Here is a 23,526-nt window from a genome sequence, read left to right as displayed (position 1 = left end):
AAAAAATAATATGAATATTTTATACAAAGTATTTATATGTACAGCATTAAGTTTAACAAAAACTTTAAAAAATATAATGAGAAAAACGAGATACCTACCTCTAGTTCCTGAAATTAAACCTAAGAAATATAAAAAAATCGACAACCGGAAAAGAAGAGTAAAAAATATGCAAAGTATTTTCTTTTCCGGCAAGTCTCGGTTTCTATTATGGAGATATGGTCCAGACAGGTGCGTCCCTTTCTACATCCAGATTGCGGTTTTACGATGAGATTTTCTTTATCTATGCACTATACCAATCTCCTGTTTACCATTCTCTCAATCACTTGCTCAGGCAACTGGTGAGTGAGATTGGACGATAACTTTGACTAAATATTTTGTCTTTTCCAGTTTTTAAGATCGGTTTAACCTCTGCCTCTCCCCAAGGGGAGGGAAAAGAACGCTCAGAAAGGAATCTATTGTGTAATAGTGTGGTGTATAGTGTAATCCCAACAAGCTCTGCTTCGAGGGATGTAAGATTTTTAAGCATAGTGCAGTGGATATCATCGGGCCCAGGAGAAGACACACAGATATTTGATATAGTGTAATCCTTCATTGTAAGGTAAGTTTAGAGGGTGTTTGTCATCTCCTGATCCAGCTCAAAGCTTTCATTTCGTGTTTTTTGGGCAAGGAATTCAGGATCGTAGTGGTTGTTGTCCGAATTTGAAGAAAAACGCTTACCAGACTGATAAGCTATGTTCGTAGGAGTCAGGGTTTCATTATCTACTGATAGTCCAGCAATCTTGTTGGTAGGGTTTCTTCAACGAACGGACTTTTTTCCAGACCTTGGTAGGTGGTGCAAGCCTGGATATGGTCTCAGTAAATTGTTCCCATGAGGTCCGGCGCGCTTCTTTGTTCCCGCCTTTTGTCGTTTATAATTTATTAATCGCTTTCAGTTAGTTAAGGGTGAGGGTGATTTGAACCTACGACCTTTGGCTAAATACGCTTCTTACTTCTCTACCACTTGAACTATCGTGACCTCGATCCACTCGGACACTAACTTCCCATCTCAACCCCACCTTTTGAATTTTCCCTCCTTTTTGCCATTTTTCAAATGTTGTGAAATCAGGATTCGATTCTCGGCGACAAATGAAATGGGCACGGAGAGCTTTAGTGAATACTTCATTTAACTTATTACATCCATTAGATTTTCATGGTCTGATTGACCAAATGACATCTTTCAATTAATTAACATTGAATTTAGATTAAGTTCAGAGAAGTGACGAATTATCAAGTGAAAAGCGGATAGCGGAGAGCAAATAATAACCTAACCCTAAGCTTAATCCTAACCTTAACCAAACCTAAATCTAACCTGACCTAGTCCAACTCTAATTCTAACCCTAACCTAATCATATCTGGAACACCAGATGTCCGAAAAACAATTGTTTATAAGATATTTATAAAAAACACAAAATGGCCACGCTGAATAAATTAAAACCAGACATATAAAGTACAACCTAACCCAACCTAAACCCAAACCTAACCTTAGCCTGTCCCTAACCAATGGAACAACACGCGCACAAAAAAACGTTTTGCCTCAGTCATTTTCCAAATGCCCCCGATTATTTTTTAAGATCACAATCCTGTGTTAAATGTGAAATAACTCCGCCGATCAAAGGGAAACATGACAGGGGTTTAGAGCCCTATAAAAAACACAAAATGTCATAAACCTGGCTACCGTAAATATTTTTCAAATGTCGTGTAATCTATTCGATTCTCGGCGACAAATGAAATGGTCACGGAGAGCTTTAGTGAAGGTATACTTCATTTTAACTTAAGGTTTTAAAAGGTGGGGTTGAGATGGGAAGTTAGTGTCCTAGTGGATCGAGGTCACGATAGCTGAAGTGGTAGAGCAGCGGCCTATCTAGTCGAAGATCGTGGGTTCGAATCCCGCTCGTGACGCTGACTTTTTTATCTCAACTAAAAACCTTAATTAATTGAAAGATATTAATTGGTCAAGCGGACTACGAAAACTAGTGAATATAATTTTCTTCCGTTGGTGACAGATTTTCAACTGCTAATTCGATATCAATAGGAGGGTCTACTGCTGGGAGGGTACGTTTATCCCGGAATAGGTTCCAGTTGACATTTTCCAACACCCACCTAGGTTTTTTCAACAAGAGAAGGTTTTTAAAGTGGTTTTTAGTTAAGGATGGGGTCACTTTAAGTTTCACAATTAATAAAGTCACTTCCATAGTAATTTTCAGACCCAGACCAGTTAAAAAAATCAAAAACTTGAGGGCTTCTAAAAGACAGGTCTAAATTCGAAAAGGTGGGGGTTGAATAGTTTAACAAAATTAAGTTTTGATAAATTCTGATTCGTTCGAGTATATTTCCATGTGAGCTTGAAGATGACGATCCCCATGTCGTATTATGAGCAATTGCGAAAATAAGTCGGCAATATCTTGTGAGACTACATGTTGATTAGGGGGTAAATATATTGAGGAGGAACAGCAACGGCCTGTAAATTTGTATTTAGATCAATTATTGTAGAGTTGAGGGACGAGTCAACAAATATTGCTGCTCCCCACAGGCTGTAGAGTTTGAAATATTGTCTAAATAATTCAAAATTGTTAAAAATAATTTTATGAATGTCTTTAAAATATGTTTTCTGAAGGCAAAAAACCATCTCTAACCATAGATTAAGCAGTCAGAGAGTCAAACGATACATCAAGAAGGCAGAGAGACAATTATAGATCAAGAAGGCAGAGAGACAAATCATAGATCAAGAAGGCAGAGAGTCAAACAATGAATAAAGAAGAGGAGAGTAAACAAATTTTAAGTATTGTTTTAAATATACGTGAAAAGATACTTCTGAATCATAATTGGTAAACTATCCCAGAAGATCTTTATGACCAGTGGCTTATTCAGGCTTTTTTCTTTTCTTTATGAGAGTCTGCTAGTTCGAAAATGCACGGTCCGTTAGTTTTCGCCTGAAAAAGGCACATAATGGAAATCCTTTGGCAAACAAAACACAAAGAGATTTACAATTACGTCCGGTGAATGTGAGTGTGGAGGCAGTTTGAAAACCGAGCTTTCGTCACGGAACTGTTCGTACGGTATGCATATCTACCGGTAACGCACGGGCTATTTGGTGACACTGACTCTCCGAATACAAAAGGCTAATCCCATCGTGGACCTATTTCCCATATGTACTTGGCTGGCGCTGCGTTGTAACTTATAACAGTTGAGGGAAACACATTTACAATACTGCAAAAGGACAAAAAAACTTAAACTTTAGAGTAAGAGTTAAGAAGGTAGAGATAATTTTTTTCTCCGAAACATATTTTTCAATATTAACCCATAACATTTTCTGCACTGAATAAAACTGTTTTTTTTTTTTTTTTTTTTTGAAAATTGCGACTCAAGTGTTCTGTCGTTGCTTTGATGATCTTCCAAATAGACATCCCTTACGCTGTTTGAAGACGCTCATCTTTTATGTGTTAAAAACTACCTTTCCTCTCTCAACTGCAAGACGAATCGGTGTGTAACGTTTTTACGGCGTAAATTCGGCGGCAAAGGGAGAAATTCGGGTCCGATTAGAACATGGATTCTACGGATAAATTGTATTTGCAACTAGAAGCTACAAAATTAGCAAAATTTGATTATTTGGAGATCGTGAGATGCGGTCTGGTGTGACGTAAGTTTAGAAAAACATTTTCTTTATCGTGCCAACGTTTCGACCTTTATTGAGATCATCTTCAGGGCTCAAAGTGTTTTTTTTTCTGTGTAGATGTGTTATTATTGTGTAGTGTTGAGAATGATGTTTTTTGAAAAAATTAAGTTTCAAAATTGAATTTTCAAGATAGAAGACATAAATATAAACTTGTTTACGTCAAATTAACCCTTTTTAACCTCAAATTTTCCTTTTTAATTTCAAAATAAGGCTTAATAGTGTCAAAATTAACTTTTTTTATTGCAAATAACAATTGTTAATTTCGTATTGACCCTTTCTAACTTCAAATTAACCTTTTTAATTTAACTTTTTTTAATTTAACTTTTTTTAATTTCAAATTGTTGTTGTTTATTTGTTGGTAATTTCGAATGTTGTTAATTTCCCTTGTTAATTTCGAATTAACCCTTCTTAACTTCAAATTAACTTATTTATTTTCAAATTAACTCTTTTTATTTAAAATAACCTTGTCAACTTCGAATTAACCCTATTTAAGCTCAAATTTACTTTTTAATTTAAAATTAACGATGATTAATGTCAAATGAACTCTTTTTTATTTCAAATAACCATTGTTACTTTAACTTAAATCTTTTATTAATTATTAATTAAATAATTATTTAAATTAATACTGTTTTATTTCAAATCAAATTGGCTAATTTGAAGTTAAAAATGGTGAATTTCAAATTAAAAGAGGTTATTTTCGCGTTAAAAATGGTAATTTGATGAGAAAAAGGTTTAATTTGAAATTAAAAAGGTTTAATGAAAGTTTAATTTGAAGTTAAAAATGATTATTTTGAAGGTAAAATGGTGAATTTGAGAATAAAAAGAGTTCATTTAATGTTAACAACGGTAATTTAAAGTGTAAAATGGTTAATTTAACGGAAAAAAGCCATGCTGAAATAGAATATGTGTATCCTCTGTTTTTATATTTTATTTAATAGAATTTTCGTTATAATTGTAATTTAATTTTCATATGGTCTTATAAGAGCTCAATTCAAAGTAGAAGACATAGATATAAATTTGTTTACGTCAAAATTAACCTTTTTAATTTCATATTAACCCTTTTCAACTTTACATCAACTTTTTTAATTGTAAATTGACATTTTTAATTTAAAATTAACTCGTATTTGTTTCACATAACCCTTGTTAACTTCCAATTAACACTTTTTATCCTCAAATTCACCTTTTTAATTTCTAATTAACTCTTATTAATGTCAAATTAAACATTTTTTATTTCAATAACCATTATTAATTTCCAATTAACTTTTATTAATTTCAAATTAACCCTTTTTAAATTCAAATTAACTTTTTTTAATTCAAATATATCATCTCCTAAGTTTTTATTTTTTACACAACGGATTAATTTGAAATTAAAAATGGCTAATTTGAAGTTTAAAACAGTTAATTTCAAAATAAAAGTGGTTATTTTCCAGTTAAAAATATTAAATTTGTAGAGAAAAAGGTTTAATTTAAAGTTTAAAAGGGGCAAGTTGAAGTTAAAAATGATTAATTTGAAGGTAAAATGGTGAATTAAAAAGGGTTCATTTAACGTTAACAAGGGTAATTTAAAGTTTAAAAGGGTTAATTTGACGGAAAAAAGCTATACTGAAATACAATAAGTGTATGTTTTTATATTTAATTCCATATAATTTTAATTACAATTGTAACTAATTTTCATATGGGCTTATAAGAGCCTAATAAATTTATATTTAATTGTTGTTCAAATGCAGGAATTAATTAGTTAAAAAGGGTTAATATTTTATAATGAAACAAAACTGCGCAAATATACAGGAATTTTAATTTACACGCTTATATTTTCTACTATCATTTAATGTTTTTATTGCTTTAAAAATTGGTTAATATGAAATAAATAAATGTTCATTTGATGTTAAAATAGTTCATTTTGAAAAAAAGCTACATATTTTAAAATTAACAAATGGGTTTGCCCAGTACCTCCAATAACCTGTACCACCGCGCAGGCATCAAGTTGAAATCTTCAATTTGTGATTTTATTTTGCTGTTTGCGTTTGTCCATTTGCAGTACAGAAACGAACGTTATAACGACTCCATGTAGACGAAGAATTAACATTCTGTCCGTTGGGTGGGACTGGTCGGGGAATCGTTAACTATGCACTGATACCTGAGAACCGAACGGTCACATTACATCAAATACCGTTTCCAACTGGATTCTTATATTCGAAAGGCACTCGTAGGATAGAGTAAATTCTCTACGCGTAAATAACGGATAAAATCGATCGGATAATGTTCAATACTTTGGTACCACTTTTAAATATGTAATAGGTCTCTGTAATCTGCTTTTCTGAGTTGGAACGCATTCGACGTGTTTCATTTGGCCATTACTTGGGTGGAGTTTTTTTATTGTGCGATTTCCTCCTATGGTATGCGGCATGATAAACCTACTGTTTGATAGTTAACAGTCCCCATATTCTCGCCGATTTTTCCTAATTCAGACGCGTTTAGGCATTTCGCCATCTTCAGTGGAGTGAAATTTTAGTTATGAGGTCGTAGATGGTGGAGGGGGCTGTGGGGTTATTAACAGTATTAGTACTGTTTACTAAAAGTTTGTAGTAAACAGTAGTTTAACAGTGTTGTTGGAGTATTAGTACTACTAGTTTGTCGGTGTGTTTGATGTATTCTGTCGGGGCTCTTTTATTCTAATCGGTCTTTTTTTTTTTATATTAATTGCTTCCATAGGAAGAAACGGTAATATGCCATCGATTTGATTAATAGTGTTATGCAACTTTAAAGGAAAGGGGCCCGTTTTTGACCATGACAAGACGATTTCTTCTGTTCGGTTAATGATGCGCAATAGTTTCATTTCTGCTGTGACGTTCAAACATCGCCAGATTCGGCAATTCTTGTTTGTTCCGTCAAACTCTGTTCCGATTAACGCGAAACTATTTAAAAGGCAACATTATGGTAAATTTCGTGGTCCGCTTGACCAATTTTATCTCAACTAAAAACCTTAATTAATTGTATTAGAAAAACACTTTAACGCATTAATGTTACTTTGGCGCATTGGACTGTTTTGTCCCTGCATCCCTTCCTTTGGCAACACTGAGGGCAACACTGATTGACATTGGTATATAGGTTGGTAGTTGAGATACAAAAAGTCAGTGTCACGAGCGGAATTCGAACCCACGACCTTCGGTTAAATACGACGCTACTCTACCACTCTAACTATCATGACATTGACTTTTTTTATCTCAACTAATAAGCTTAATTAATTGAAAGATATTAATTGGTCAAACGGACCACGAAAACTAGTGAATTATGGTAAACGTGGAAAAAGAAAAATGACTCATTTTTTGCTTGCTTTCAAGATTTACAATTTTCATAGCAAAACGGTTCACCTTCGATGGATTTCCTAAACTAAGGTGCATTTGAACAATTTTTGAAGCACGGTAGTGGTTACAATAAAAAGTAGCAGATAAACATATTGGTCGAATATAGGGAGCCCTTTTGTATGTAGCTTGAAATAATATGAGTGAATGTATTTACTAGCGTGAACGTCATGGCATGTTTGGGTGTTTGTGATAGAATATCGAGTACCCATAAACATTCCACGGTAGATTGAGTTATTTAGTTTTAAATTATTATTTACTTGTTTTTTACTTATATTATTACGTTATACTTGGGTATTTGAAGTTTGGTCGTTTCCGGTCATCCTGGTCTTCCTAGCTTCTAATTGCGGCCATTTCGTTATTTTCAACAGTGGGCAAAGCCCATTTGTTAATTTTAAAATATATCGCTTTTTTCCAGAAAGCTATATATTTCAGCAAAAGAGCTCCAATTAACCTTTTTAATTTCAAATTAAATATTTTTGCTCATTAAATTTGCTCTTTTTAACGGCAAAATAACCATTTTAATTTCAAATAGGGGCGTCGGTGGCTCCAACGATTTAGGTGTTGACACGGCGCACATCATTGTAAGGTAAAGGTCCCGGGTTCGAATCCAGCGGCTCTGCATTCGAACCCGATATACTTACAAATGGGAGCTTTTTCTCATAACCTCTGCTGTTGCGAACCCTCGTAAAAAAAACACGTAAATTAAATTTAAATTAATTGGGTTTTTATAAACCATATGAAAATTAATTACAATTTTAAATAAAAATTACATGAAATAAAATATAAAAATAGAGAATACGCTTATAACTATTCCAGTATAGCTTTTTTTCCGTTAAATGATCCCTTTTTTATTTCAAATTAAATCTTTTTCGCTCTATCTCTATTTAACTCAAAATAACCCCGTTTAACTTCAAATTAACTGTCTTTATCTTCAAATTAGCCTTTTATCATTTAAAGGATATAATTTAAAATTAAAAAGTTAAAATTAATCCTTTCTTCAAAATATCAAAACGAAACGGCATGAAATGTAAAACCGTAAAGTAAAATTTTTGCGATTGCAAAAAATAAATAATTGGGCTCTTATAATATCATATGATAATTAAGTACAATTAAAGTTAAAAATTATATATAATCAATTGTAAAAATAAAGGATTCTACTTTTAATATGAGAAATATGAAACAATTTTGGTTTTCAAGAGCCTTATTATTTTATATTTAAAAAATCTCAAATTAAAAAGAAAAGAATCATTTTTTTTATATTCAATTTTATATACATTTTAATCTTAATTGGAATTATTTATTATCTGGTCCTATAACAAGATTTTGATTATTTTATATTTATTTTTTTCAACACAGGAATTTTACTTGTTCTTACATTTCACACTACGTACCTCCAAGATTTTTTACATTTGAAAGAAAACGATTATTCAAAAATCGTGAGAGAGAGTCTGGAATTTACAAATTGTTTAAATTTAATAAATACATGTGGGATGTAAAAAAAAGTGAATTTATACAATGCAAAATATATTTTTTATGTTCATTCAATGTATTTCTACTCACTCAAAGTGTTTGTTTTCTGTGTAATTGTGCCATTCTTGCAATAAATTCACTTTTTTCCACATTCCACATGTATTTGTTAAATTTAAACAATGTAAATCCCAGGCCCTGAAGATGATCTCAATAAAAATCGAAACGTTGGCACGATAAAGAAAAATTTTTTCTGAAACCTACATCACATCAGACCGCAGCTCACGATTTTTGAATAATCTTCGACTAACGGTCACTAATCACCACACATTTAATGAAAAAATTAATTTGAAATGAAAAAAAGGTTAATTTTAACTTAAAAAGTTAATTCAAAGTTAAAAACTGTTTTAATTTGAAGCTAAAAGGATTAATTTGATGCGGAAAAGATATAATTTGAAATTAAAAAGTGTTTCCGCACAAAGAGGTAATTTAACGTCCTAATGGAATATTTGTGCGATAAAGAGATATGTTTTACCTTTATTAGCATTTTTTCGTCGGTAACAAGTGTATTAGTGAAAATAGTGGTTTTTAATAAATCTTTAATAAATTAATTGTACCCCTGTCAACTAACCACGTGTGGAAGGGTTAAAATTAATCTTAATTAAGCTGTTCTGTAATTCGTCAGATACACGTTTGAGGTTGAATATTGACACAATATTTGCTTTTGAAGACGACTTTAATTTGTCATTTTATGGTGTTATGACAAAAGACAAATGCCCGTCTTAGTATAATTTAACGTATACGTAAAACAATAATATATGAGTATAAATGATTTAAGTGGTACTTAAATATAAATATCACCTTGTGGCATTCTAAACAACCCCGAAAGGTGAAGATTGGCGCGATAATTAAAATCGAAATAACATTTCCATCTGGCACATTCCTCATAAAGTCGTAACTCATAGGCTAATTTGATCAAGCTATTTTTAACATTAATTTTTTGTCTTCTTCCACCGGTTGGCGAAAGTCAATAAAACTGATTGCAAATGGGTGTGGCTTCCAATGGAGCATTAATCACATTTATGGGGTGCGAGAATTCTCGCTAATGCCAGCTGGTTGGCCATATTCGTGATCGGTTTAATAGCTACTTTCTCTCCTTGTTGGCACCGTTTTTGAACTTAACCGGCGTAGGAAATACAGTCCGAAACGGACACGATGCGAAAAACAAAATTAAAACTTCTCACCTAGGTCTTTCCTTTACGATCAACATAAAACTCCCCCGAGCTAATGTCTTACAAACTATATTTATCAGTGCAACGTAGACATTTTGGAAACCACCACTATTTCGTTTAGACTAAAGACAGAAAAAAATGCGCATATTAAAAAAATTAGTATTAAAATATATCCAAAACCAAATTTTTCAGGTTTGCAATTTTAAAGTTTAGACTTTCGGTACAAATTCAATTTTTGAAGTGTCTTCATTTTCTTCCGATCCTAATAAATAGGTTTTTTAAATTAATTAAATCATCTCTTGACTTTCTGGTACTTATCGTGTATTTATTCGCATGAACCCTCGATTAGCTAAGCGGGTGCAATGGGTAGTCAAGATTCATTAAAAACAACAATTTTGACTAATACGCTTGTTACCGACGAAAAAACTGCTAATAAAGGTAAAAAAATATCTCTTTGTCGCACAGATATTCATTAGGACGTCAAATTACCCCTTTGTGGTCAAAACTTTTTCAATTTCAAATCATATCTTTTCCGCATCAAATTAATCCTTTTTTGCTTCAAATTAAAAGAGTTTTTAACTTTAATTGACTTTTTAATTGAAATTTTTTTAAATTTCAAATTAATTTTTTCTTTAAAACATAAAAAAAACCTTGTAGGTGGTGTGAAATGTAAGAACAAGTAATCCTGTATTAAAAAAAAAATGATAATAATAATATTCCTATTATAGAAGCAGTTGATAAATAATTTCAATTGATAGGAAAAGGTATATAAAATTGAATATAAAAACAAATGATTCTTTTCTTTTTAATTTGACATTTTTTAATTATAAAATAATTGGGCTCTTAAAAACCAAAATTGTTTCACATTTCTCAAATTAAAAGTGGAATCCTTTGTTTTTACAATTGATTGTATATCATTTTTAACTTTAATTGTAATTAATTATCATATGATCTTATAAGAGCCCAATCATTTTATTTTTATTTATTTTTTTCAATTACAAAAATTTTACTTTACGGTCATACATTTCATGTAAGTTGTTTTCATATTTTGAAGAAAGGATTAATTTTAAGTTTTTAATTTCATTAAATTCACTAATTTGGTGGTCCGCTTGACTAATTAATATATTACAGTTAATTAAGGTTTTTAGTTGAGATAAAAAAGTCAATGGCACGAACGGGATTCGAACCCACGATCTTCGGCTTGATACGCCGCTGCTCTACCACTTGAGCTATCGTGGGAAGTTGGTGTCCGAGTGGGTCGAGGTCACACCTTAATTAATTTTTAATTTCAAATGAAATTCTTTCCGCGTCAAATTAATCCTTTTTAGCTTCAAAGTAAAACTGTTTTTAACTTCAACTTAACTTTTTAATTTAAAATTAACCTTTTTTCATTTCAAATTAATTTTTTCTTTAAAAAATAAAAAATCTAGGGGGTAGCTGGTGTGAAATGTAAAAACAAGTAAAATTCCTGTTTTAAAAAAAATAAATATAAAATAATCAAAATAATAATTTTTAAAATGATTATATATAATTTTTAACTGTAATTGTAATTAAATATAATATAATCTTATAAGAACCCAATTATTTTATTTTATTTCAATTTTTTAATTTTACTTTACGGTCTTACATTCCTGTCATCTCCTAAGTTATTTTGATATTTAAAAAAAAGGATTAATTTGAAATTCAAAAAAGGCTAATTTGATGTTAAAAAGAGTTAAATTGAAACGAAAAGAAGTTATTTTGAGTTAAATACTGAAAATATGGCGCGAAAAAGTTTTTATTTGAAATTAAAAAGGATCAATTTGGCGGAAAAAGCTGAACTGGAATAGAATAAGCGTGTTCTCTTTATTATAATTATTCAAAAATCGTGAGATGCGGTCTGGTGTGACGTAGATTTCAGAAAAACATTTTCTTTATCGTGCCAACGTTTCGATCTTTATTGAGATCATCTTCAGGGCCTGGGATTTACAAACATTGTTTACATTTAAGAAATACCTGTAGGATGTGGAAAAAAGTGAATTTATACAATGCAAAATATATTTTTTTATTGAATCAAAGTATTTCTACTCACTCAAAGTGTTTGTCTTCTGTGTAATTGTGCCATTCTTGCGTGTCGTGTTGAGAGTGCCAGTGAAATTTTTCTGTTTTGTGTTTATATACGTTGGATTTTGAAGGGGTGGGGAAGGAAGTCGGTATAGAAAAGACATTTTTGTGTAAGGCGTCGGCTGAAGATGATCTCAATAAAGATCGAAACGTTGGCACGATAAAGAAAATGTTTTCTGAAACCTAATTCACACCAGACCGCATATCACGATTTTTGAATAATTATCGATTAACGGACACTAACCACCACACATAAGTTTTATTTTATAGAATTTTCAAATATAAGAGTAATTAATTGTCATATGGACTTATAAGAGCCCAATTATTGCACATTTAATTATTTTTAAATACACGAATTTTATTTTAAGGCCTTACATTTCATACCATTTGCTAAGTTGGCATAGTAGTACTGCGTGGAACAAGGACCTATCTCATTTTGCCAAAATTTGACGCATCCAGTTTCGCCCCAATGATGCAGAAATAACCCCGTGATTTGAAGTTCTGATGATGTACAGGGATGTTAGTAGGCTATGTATTTCATACAATATACAAAGGAGTATGAGGAAGTGGTCAAAGAATGTCTTAAACGAAGAAAATTGAAATAGAAAAGATTATGTTTATTTGATGTTGCCTACTCTCCCTATTTATTTATTTCCTTCTCCTTACATACACATATAATTAAAAATAAATAACTTTGCTTAATAAATACGCGAGGTATGTAAGTAAATAATCATAATGATTAACGTACTATTATAGATTGTTCATGTTTCCGTGTGCTCACGTCCTCCGAGTCTTTACTTTATGCCAGGAACAAACCGATTACCAGCCTGTAAAAGCCTCACTTCCAGGTCCTTTCTATCTACTATACTAACCGTATATTTAAATATTTTTTTTGTTATTCGGGGTACGCCGGTATGCTCTGAAGTCTTAATTTTGTTTGCGTTGTTTACATCTCCCTGTTTTCCTTGTCGCTCCGGGCGACGCAGATTGGTTCCAGCGTTTGTTAAACCCAATCGAAACCACCTTGTATAAAACTGTTCGTTCTGGTTAAAGTATGAGATCAACAAGGTTTACGAAAGGTCTGAACAACCTGAAACATTTTGCTCAAGCTGGGTCAGTACTGATCAATTAATACACTTCTTAACGGTAATTTGTTTTCACACTCTCAAATTGAACATTGAAAATTAATTAGCAAGGAATGAACGAATGTATGACAAATTAATGTAATAAATGAACAAATAAATATAATTTTTTACATCTCAACAAAAAACAACTAACAAAACAAACTCTGGGAGGAAAAAAGGAAATCTTACTCAGCATAAACATTAACAGATAGATTTACATGCTACAGTTAAATACCAAATGGGAGATAGACACAACAGAACATATTCTATGAAACAGCCCTGAAATAGCTAGGAAAAGTCTGGTCTATGGGGGACAGGCATTCCTTTGCAATATAGAACTAGATACCCCGGAGAAAAATCCTATATTTCATTAAAGAAACGAAAATCTTCCGGGAAATCCATTAGCAAAGATTGGACACAGATAGAAGTTTATTTTCTAAAAGGAGAAAAACGCTAACTTACATCTCAGCGTATATATATTATGCAGGGTGGGCGACCAAGACCCGAGGGGTTAAATGCCTGGGTAGACTCGTACTCCATCCGTAAAAGGTCCGGGACTTGGTTGGCTCACGTGTCCTGCATAAACCTCTTGCACTTGTTCACAAACCCCAAGATTTTGGACCATTTTATCTCGGGGAGTGATTTGGCGATGTCCTCTCCTTCAAAGATTTCAAATCTAGACCTAGCATACCTATCACATTCTGCGAGGTAGTGCTTTGCCGTTTTTTGCAGAAGCATCGCAGAAGCGGCAAAAGGGATCCGGTAGGATACCCATTACGAAGAGGTGTCTTCTCAGTGGGCAGTGGCCCGTCAGAATACCTATCAGCCTCCTCATTCCCTTCCTCGAGATAGAGAATAGCCATTTCGATTCAGCTGGTTTGATCGCCTTAACAAACTCTTTCGATTGCCTGTGTCAGGGGGATAAATTCCACTCCCTAAGGAATTGTTTCATGCCCCAGTTATTGATACTCTCTTTCGCTGTGCTCATAGAGTGGGATATAACGGTTTTGGCCCAATACATCTCAGCATAGTTGCCCATTTGAGGTTATAGCAATGTTACCAACTAACACCTCGCGTAGTTGCCCATCTGAAGGGGTAGCAGTTTTACCAACTGACACATCGTCCTAGTTGGCTACCTTAAGTATTAGCCATGTTACCAACTTACACTTCACCATAATTGCCTATCCGAGGTTGTAGTAATGTTACCAACCCACACAGTAGCATTGTTGCCTACCTGAGATGGTAGGAACTTGTCAACTACCCCTCGTCCTATTGCGTACCTTAGGTATTAGAAATGTTACCAATTTACCTTTCTGTATAGTTGCTTACCCCTGAGATTATAGCAATGTTACAAACTGACATCTCGTCCTAATTGCCTATCTGAGGTATTAGTAGTATTACTAACTTACACAGCAGCATTGTTGCCTACCTGAGGTTTAGCAAAGTTAAGCGGCCCATAGACGATCAATATTATTGCACAATATTTTGTGTTGTGGAATTTAATTGATCGTGTGTAGACGACATTGAAAGTTTGTGCAATACATTGCATGATTGACGAAAAGTTGAAAATATATTGTACAACCTGGAAAATATTGCACCGTCTGTTGGCATTATTGCGCAATGTCAGTCAGCTTGTGAAGTATCAACAAGTGCACAAACTTCAATATCGCCTTCAAACTATTAAAGTTCATTGCACAAACAAAATTTTGAACAATATTATTGAACGTTAAGGAGGAACCGTCAAATTATTGTGCAATCTATATTGTACAATAATATTGACCGTCTATGGACCGCTTTACCTTTCACACTGAATCATTGTTGCCTGCCTGAGGTATTAGCAATGTTACCAACTGACATCTCGTCCTAGTGGCCTACCTGAGGTATTAGCAGTCTTACCAACTTATGCAGCAGCATAATTGCTTACAATATATTTTTTTAAACAAAACTCCTTTGCAGTTCATTGTAAACTAACGAATCTAAGGGAAAATTGCACATACTTAACTATGCTCTCGATTTGGTGACACTGAATCTCAAACCACCAAATATTGTATTACTTAAAAAAAATTTAAATTATTTAAAAATTATGAAAATGGTATTAACGGCGGTGTACTACATCGGTGCATTATCTGAGACCTAATTACATTGAAGTTCGGAAAACTCACTTCACTTATGGAAAATAAAGGTTCGACTTGTTTTTTGTTTTTTTTCGCTCTTTTGTAAAGAATAGAAATTCGTCAGGTCGTCACTCATTATGATGACGATATTTAATCTTGAACCCTGTCAAGTTGTGTGAAGACGTCGCGGCCGTCACGAACCCGAAAAAGTTGATGTCGGACTTCTTTCAAAATAACATTATTATCACGAACCTCATCAGTTTTTTAATCCGTTTCGCGGCATCTCGCACCCAATCAAACGAGTCCATCCACTCAAGAAAACTAGCCGTTTCGTGCCTGGAGATAATGATAAACTCTTTCGAGCACGGAATGAGTTAAATTTACTCCGAATCCGGACCTCAATTGATAGGAAACTGTTTTTAAATCGATACACTTCACTTATCAAAATCCTAGCATTTACTAGTTGGTAATTGGCATTAAAACACGAACCAGCATCTAGGCTAAACGAACTAGTGAAATATATTTAATGTTGCTCTTTCGAAGATGATTTATCCTTCCGAGGAAATCCCTCAGTGAAAATCGTTAAAAAATAATTTAATAAGTAAACCAACTTCGTTCGCCCCAAACGGCTCACAAGGAAAATTCCTCATCATTAACTTGCAGAGTTGTTTATGTTTTTGTTTTGTTCCTTTGTATATTCTATTACAACCGATATTGCCCGATAAACACTTTACGTGGCGACGGGTGAAACAAATCTCAGTAATTCTACGTTTGCCCTTTAGAAAGTAAATCGCAAGCAGAAATGCTGGCTCTTAAATTTCATGAAATAACGAGTCCCGCATTCAATTATTTACAGGACATGTTGGCTTGGATGGGAAAGAACAGTTTCATTTGATTCGGGGCCGTTTCAGCTAATTATTTGTTGCAATACCTTGATTTAGTCTTTAACGAGGTAGAAAATAAATTTAAAACTTTAAACAAATGAAAAAGAAACGTTAAACAATGAGCCTTAAGAGGAAAATAAAAATTCCGCCACTAAATTGAAACCGCAATCATACGTGCAATTTTCCAGAAGATTCGCGAGTTTACAATGAACTTCAATTACATAGGATTTTTGTTCAAAATAATATTGTACGCAACTATGCTAAAGTGAAAGTTGGTAACACTGGTAATACCTCAGGCAGGCAACAAGGACGAAGTGTCAGTTCATAACGTTCCTACAACCTCAGGTAGACAACTCTGCCGAGGTGTTAGTTTGACATTGCTAATACATAAGGTAGACAAATATGATGAGGTGTTAGGTGGTAACATTAGCTAATACCTCAGGTAATCATCAATATGGCTGTGTTAGTAGGTAACTTTCCTACAACCTCAGGTAGGCAATTATGTTGAAGTGTAAGTTGGTAACATGGCTAATACTTAAGATAGCCAACTAGGACGATGTGTCAATTGGGAACGTTGCTACACCTCAGGTAAGAAATTATCCTGCAGTGTAATTTGATAACATTGCCAGTACTTCAGGTAGGTAGTTATGCTGAAGTGTAAGTTAGTAACTGCCAATATCTAAGGTAGTAAGCTAGGACTAGGTGTTAGTTGATAACGTTCTTACAAAACCCAACGTAGACAATTATGCCGAAGTGTACGTTGGAAAAATTGCTAGTACTTAAGGTAGCCAACTAGGACGTTGTGTCAATTGGTAACATTGCTAGTACCTCAGAAAGGCAACAATGATGCTGTGTGAGAGCTAACTTTGCTACAACCTCAGGTAGGCAATTACGCTGAAGTGTAAGTTGGTAACATTGCTAGTACTTAGGTAGCCAACTAGGACGAGATGTCAGTTGGTGCTATAATCTTAGGGGTAAGCAACTATGAAGGGTAAGTTGGTAACATTTCTAATACCTAAGGTAGGCAACAGGACGAAAAGGAGTTGATAGGTTCCTACAACCTCAGGTAGGCAACTATGCGAGGTGTTAGTTGGTAACATTGCTACAACCTCAGATGGGCAATTATGCTGAGTTGTTAGTTGGCATCATTGCTAATAGCTCAGGTATTTAGAGGTTTTAAGTTGTTCGTTACGGTGTCTTTCCAATGTAAATAGAAACGATATAACTCCATGTAATTTTCTTATCCTATTTGAACTAAAACAAATTAAACGATATATAATAACCGCATTTAATAAAAGTACTTAAATTATTTATAATATTTTTTTCTTGTTCTCCCAAAGCTTTGTTTTGACAACACTGCTAGCCGGAAGTGTGGTTGTTAGTGTTAGGGTGTAAGCTCATTGAGCCTACGATAGGGCTAATGCAGTTCAATAATTTTTATTCTTTATTTGCTAAAAAACTTTTACTTAAGGCTTTAAGTGTGGTTAAAATGAATACAATTTTTTATTTTATTTATGTCGTTTTACTTTAGGTTAGGAACAAGTCAGGTTGATTGATGACATCACAGAACCATGAAACGCATAACACAAATAAATCTCATTTTGACATGGATATATTTTTTGCTGTATACACTATGTATTTGTTTTGTGTGACTATTTTTACGTAATCGATTTTACGTTACTGGTCATTTCGCGTGGGTTGAGTTAGGGATAGGGACAGGTTAGGTTCGGTAGTATTGGGGACAGGTTAGGGATGGTTTTTATATATATANACATTGAACAATATAACAGTTTTATATTTTGACAAAAAAATAGCTAAAAATCACATCTAAAAATTGCACTTAAGGAAGTAGTAAAAATACCGAAGAATAGAAAAAATTGGTATAAAGAAATGACGAAAAAAAACATCGGAATTTCGAACGAAAGGGTGAATTAATCTCATACAGCTTTTTCATCTAAGCTGACAGGAGAAAAGAGAATAAATGCTTATAAAACACGACACCATTAAAGCTATTCAAGCTCCATTCTTCTTTTAACAATTTCAGTTACACACATTAAAAACAATTTGTACAATTATATGATTATTTCCTAGGAAGACAATCGATGTTAATCCTATTCAACTAGTAATTTTCGAACGGTTATACATCACAATCTCCTACTTCACCCAACGTTTCCTGTTTGAGAGGTTAAGTTCGACAGGCGACATAGCACTTGAACGAAGCTCTGTCAAAATTAACCCACATATTTGACTGAACAATTTGTATTTCTAATTAGGTAAAGGGTTTTTCTTTTTGAAAGGGAACACTGTATGGTACTTATCCTTATTTTAATCCGCCTTTGAACTTTGCTAGAAAGTACAAAATAAACCAGACTGAAAGACAAAAAATTGAATTATCTGATTATGAAAAATGCTACAAGTGTTCTGAATCGAAATTGATACTAGGCCGAATTCGCCGAGCGTTTTTACCAATGAATCCTATATGACTTTTTTTAACTTATTTTAAATATATATATTTTTTAAAATATGGTTTTCTGCCTTTGTTCGAGAATTTTGGGTAAACCGCTTGGTGAGAACGAATCCCCTCTTCCATTAAATACAGTTTCCTGCTCGGACCATGCATTAAATCCTTGTTTCATTTGCATAATCATGTATAAAATTAGTCATAAAATATTGAAATCATAAGTAATTTTAAAGATCAATGGTTCCAGAACATATTGAACGTTTCATTAATAGGTTAATGTTAACACAATTTAACATGTAAAAATGGATCAGTGGTATCAAACTTAAACATCTCGATATAATTAATATTTGTATTTAGCCTTTAATATTATAATTTTATATTACAAATTCAGATCAATTTAAAGGAAAAAAAACATTCAGTTCTCTCGTTCAACTTTCGAAAAATATATCCCATTGAACAAGAGTTCGAAGTTATTATTCCAAAAGTTCACTCAATTTCAAAGCCCTTATGAAAAGGATATATCCCACGAAAACTTGACTAAGTAAACTTATTACTATTTTATTATTGACCTTAATCCTTGCTGTTTTAATACAAAATTGTAAAGTGAACTAACCAGTTCTAAAGAAATGATTATAAGTTATTTGCATAATTGTGTAACATTTAAATTATGCATAACATAATTAATAATATAATAACTTCAATGGTAAAAAAAATAAACAACTATAAATATCTGTTGCAATATCGCATAAACTTTTAATAGAGTACAAAACAGAAGAAGAAATATTCTATGCAAACTATTTGCGTTCATAACTCCAAGCAAATGTCAAATGTAAAAAAGAAAAATATAAAATATAATAACTTTAATTTTAACATGGATATATTTTTGGGTTGTATATACAATTTTTTCGCGTGACTATTTGTCGGGCTACCGGGCATTTCGCGTGAATTGTGTTAGGGACAATTTAGGTTAGGTAGGGTTTGCGTTGAGGGACAGGTTAGGTTAGGGTTAGAGTTGAATTGGGATTAGGTTAGGTTAGATTAGGTAGTATAATTAGGTTAGGTCGGGTTCGTGTTAGAAGTTAAATGATTTGATTTCGAAAACAATTGTTCGTGAGCACCCTTTAAAGTCCTTAAGTATAAATTTTTATTTATCTGCTGTTTGGCGTTCTAGTTAAAAAGTCATTAGTTCTCTGGATATTATCCAAATTTAACGTTATTATAATCGTTGGAATTAAGCGTATTTATTCTTCTTTTAGCCTGTGTCAACAACGTTTTCCTAACCTTAACTCTAACCCTACTTAACCTGATCCGTCCCTTAAAAATAAACCTAACTTTTTCCTAACGCTAAGTGGAGACAAAAAAATCTGTATTGGTGTTGAGCACTCTTTAAACCCCTTAGGTAAGAATTTTTAAAGAAAATAAGTTTTGTTTAAACTGAATTAGCCTAACCAGAGGCTCGATCGAATTTATACTAATAATACATTAATAATAACTTATTCAATTATACAAGAAAAAAATATTTTAAGTAATTTAAATACACTAGTTTTCGTGGACCGCATGACCAATTAATATCTAAATAAACCTAACTTTTTCCTAACCCTAAGTGGAACAAAAAAAAATCTGTATTGGTGTTAAGCACTCTTTAAACCCCTTAGGTAAGAATTTTTAAAGAAAATAAGTTTTGTTTAAACTGAATTAGCCTAACCAGAGGCTCGATCGAATTTATACTAATAATACATTAATAATAACTTATTCAATTATACAAGAAAAAAATATTTTAAATAATTTAAATACACTAGTTTTCGTGGTCCGCATGACCAATTAATATCTTTCAATTAATCAAGGTTTTTGTTGAGATAAAAAAGTCTGTGTCACGAGCGGGATTCGAACCCACGACCTTCGGCTAGATACGCCTCTGCTCTACCACTTGAGCTATCGTGACTTCGATCCATTCGGACATCAACTTCCCATCCCAACCCCACCTTTTGAATTTTTCCTCCTTTTTTGCCATTTTTCAAATGTCGTGTAATCTATTTGATTCTCGGCGACAAATAGTTGTAAGTAATTTAAATACTTTTATGAAACGCAGTTTTCTGGTTATGTTGTGCACGCATTTCAAGATTAGATTATTATAATAGATTTGTTTTTCTTAAATCCAAAATGAGAAAATAACGTGCAGGATCGTTATATCGTTACTATTTACATAGGAGAAACATTGTAACGCGCGTGAAGACGTAGTGAACCGAAAAACCCTATTGCCCAGAATCAGAGTCGATTTTTTTTACAAGTTCAATGAGTCAAGGTTAGAGTAATGCGTTAAAGTGATTTACCAAGTAAATAAAAACAATAAAAACCTGTTGTGTAATTCTTATAGGCGATATAAACCAAGAAGAAATTAACAAAATCTTTGCAAACGTTTTAGTTTATATCTGCGATTCTAATAAATACGTGCTTAGTTTGTGCCTTCCTCACGTGAAAATTACAAGTACAATCAACCAATATGCATATAAATCTTTAATATTTGTCAAAAAACAAAAAACAACATGTTTGTAGAATCTTGAATCTTTTATAACAATGCTATGTTTATGGAATTCCACAACGAATAAAAAAGTACTACGATTTATATATATCTCTGGTATTAAAAAAATGGAATGGCGTGATTTTCTGACTTTCCCAACGTTGGCACTGAGCAGATGGGCCAAAACGAACCGTTTTTGTAATATGAAACGTTTGTCCAAAATGAGGATAAACCGTCTTGGAGATTGAACAAATACCGCTTAGTAACTGAGCCAGAATGGTGTTGAAACGGCATGATTGGGCATAATACCGGCGGCCGTCCCAATTTGGCCTGGCTTCGATTTCCGTTACCGTATAACAAACTCGGAATGAGTTGGTCACTTTGGGCGTTAATTTAAAAAAAAAATTACGGTAATTCCGTCGAGTTATCATGACAGTGAGAAACCAATAAACACGGCATTGCACGATGGTGACATGCGATACGGCCATCTTACATGTCGGTCCTCTTTATCTTTACTGTCTTGATCTATCCAAGTTTGTCAAAAGCCAATTGTTTTATGAAAGAATGCACCGTTGGTTTTTTTAGGCAACAGAGGGCACTTGTAGAATGTATGCAAGCACCTGAGACGAGCCCACAAGTATTGATCAAACTGCTGTTAAAACAGTTGAAAGTATATTAAGCCCGACTGGAGATCGCGGTACTGCGGTAATGCCAAGAAATCGCGAACGAAGGTAAAATGCCGCGATTCATTCAACAGGAGATTCCGAGTCAGGCTGGGATCAGTGCAATCCGGGGATTACGTTCAAGACTATCCCCCAGGGATCGGCGATGAGTGTCACGTTCTTTCTGTTGACGGGATCTTCGACATCAACCCCTCGCAGATCAAAGACATGTCGTACGTCGGGGATCAACGTTGTGACTGCTAACGCCAAGGAGGTTTTACTTTCTTCTTATCGAAGACCGTGTGGGTCCACGGTCTGCAGACTGAGAAGGACCCACCACAACTCTGCTTGTGGGGCGCACCAGTGCGATACGTGGAGAAAATGCGGTTCCTCGGCCTCTTGTTTGATCGAAAGTTACCGTGGCGTCACACATCGAACATGTCGATGTTCGTTGCAGGATAACATTCGGAATGATAAAGAATATTTGTCATTCAGGTGAGGAGCGGACAGGGAGACCCTACTAAAAACAGACGAAGCGGCGAAAGCTGGGAGAACCACTGCGATCCGGCCTGCGACGCTGTACGGGCAGTAAAGAACACCATAAAATGTCGATAGGTTGGTACGGCCGAGAAGCTCTTGCTTGGCGAGAGCAAGACTGAGAGATGGCCCGCCGCGGATCTGAAACACAAGAAAGGGATGTGCTCACCCGTTTGAGGATAGGACATACTCGATTGACTCAAGGACGCCTGCTTTTGGGGCAAACACCGCGAAGGTGTCCCGCTTGCAGAGAAAGGTTGCTCACTGTTTTACACTTGGTCGAGGAGTGCCGCGCCTTGGTCTCTTAATATCGGAATAATAGCGGAATATCGAGTACCCTATTGACCCTCGCAGTAAAAACGGATTTCAGTGTCCGAAGCCCGCCAGAAAAATTTAAAAAAATTAAGCCCGATTTTATTTTACAGACTGACGTCCCACACGAAACTTAAGATACAATAACTACAACTTTACAAGGCGTTACTGAGACCACTTCGGAACTGTGAGGTTCCGTCAATTTGTCCAATATCCAGCCCGTCCAATCCAATGTCGAAGCTCCTTGCTACCCCATTAATCAAACTGTCCACAATGACCTCGACATTCCTTTTGACGACGAGCTGAAATGTTTCCGCTACAAAACGTTCAACACCATGATTCCTATCCATCTTAATCCAACTGCCCAAGCTTTATCGATACATTCCAATCCTGAAAACCCGCGACAACTACGCGGGTAATCATTCGATTTTGTCTTCTATCAGACCTCCAACATCCAAGAATACCTTCAGAATAACAAGACGTGTGCGAAATGTTCGGCAAGACTGAATGAAAAAGGTACACAGTGCACATTTACATTTAAAGGAAGTCTTGCCCTCGACATCAGGAGGTACCGACGATGCAGTCAAGTCATATATTTAGGACTATGGTATGGACTATAGACATCTCACTTCATAGAAGACAGTAATCTCGGTCCACTTTAAACGTACTGAGTAGAACTGCGGGGACCAAACCTTATCCTGTAATTCTATTTAACCGACCATTGCTTCAGAGTGATGCGGCAACGAGTACTGAGGTATTATACCAATACAAACTCGTATCCCACAAGGGAGCATTTTTGGTCCCAACCTTTATGCCGTGTACACTGATTTTACGTCCGGAACCATAGACACGGACTGACCTAACGACCTCACTTCCCGGAATCAGTGTTACCTCCAGTGTTTACAAAACGAAGATTTAACGAGTTCAATGCGTCTATCAAGGTGAAGCTAAAGAATCGGTTTTGCCCCCAGTTTTGCAAAAACAGTTTGAGAGAAAAACTAACCGATTGTTTTGCAAGTTCAGTGCGCCTAAGCA

At 34.1% G+C, this 23,526-nt stretch overlaps 1 protein-coding gene across 1 annotated transcript in view; it reads right to left on the bottom strand.

The window, feature by feature from the left end:
* LOC106664049 overlaps positions 1 to 22,841 on the bottom strand; it is a 66,843-nt gene extending 44,002 nt beyond the window's left edge. The window contains exon 1 of the mRNA XM_024225987.1: positions 22,661 to 22,841. Within this exon, the coding sequence (XP_024081755.1) occupies positions 22,661 to 22,841 (181 nt within the window). The remainder of the gene's footprint in view (positions 1 to 22,660) is intronic.
* Positions 22,842 to 23,526: the final 685 nt, after the last annotated feature.

The sequence above is a fragment of the Cimex lectularius genome, unplaced genomic scaffold (assembly GCF_000648675.2).
Source record: "Cimex lectularius strain Harlan isolate CLEC.00 unplaced genomic scaffold, Clec_2.1 scaffold82, whole genome shotgun sequence".
Classification (NCBI taxonomy): domain Eukaryota; kingdom Metazoa; phylum Arthropoda; class Insecta; order Hemiptera; family Cimicidae; genus Cimex; species Cimex lectularius.
The sequence above is the reverse complement of the archived record's forward strand: the minus strand, read 5'-3'. Positions and strand labels throughout refer to the sequence as shown.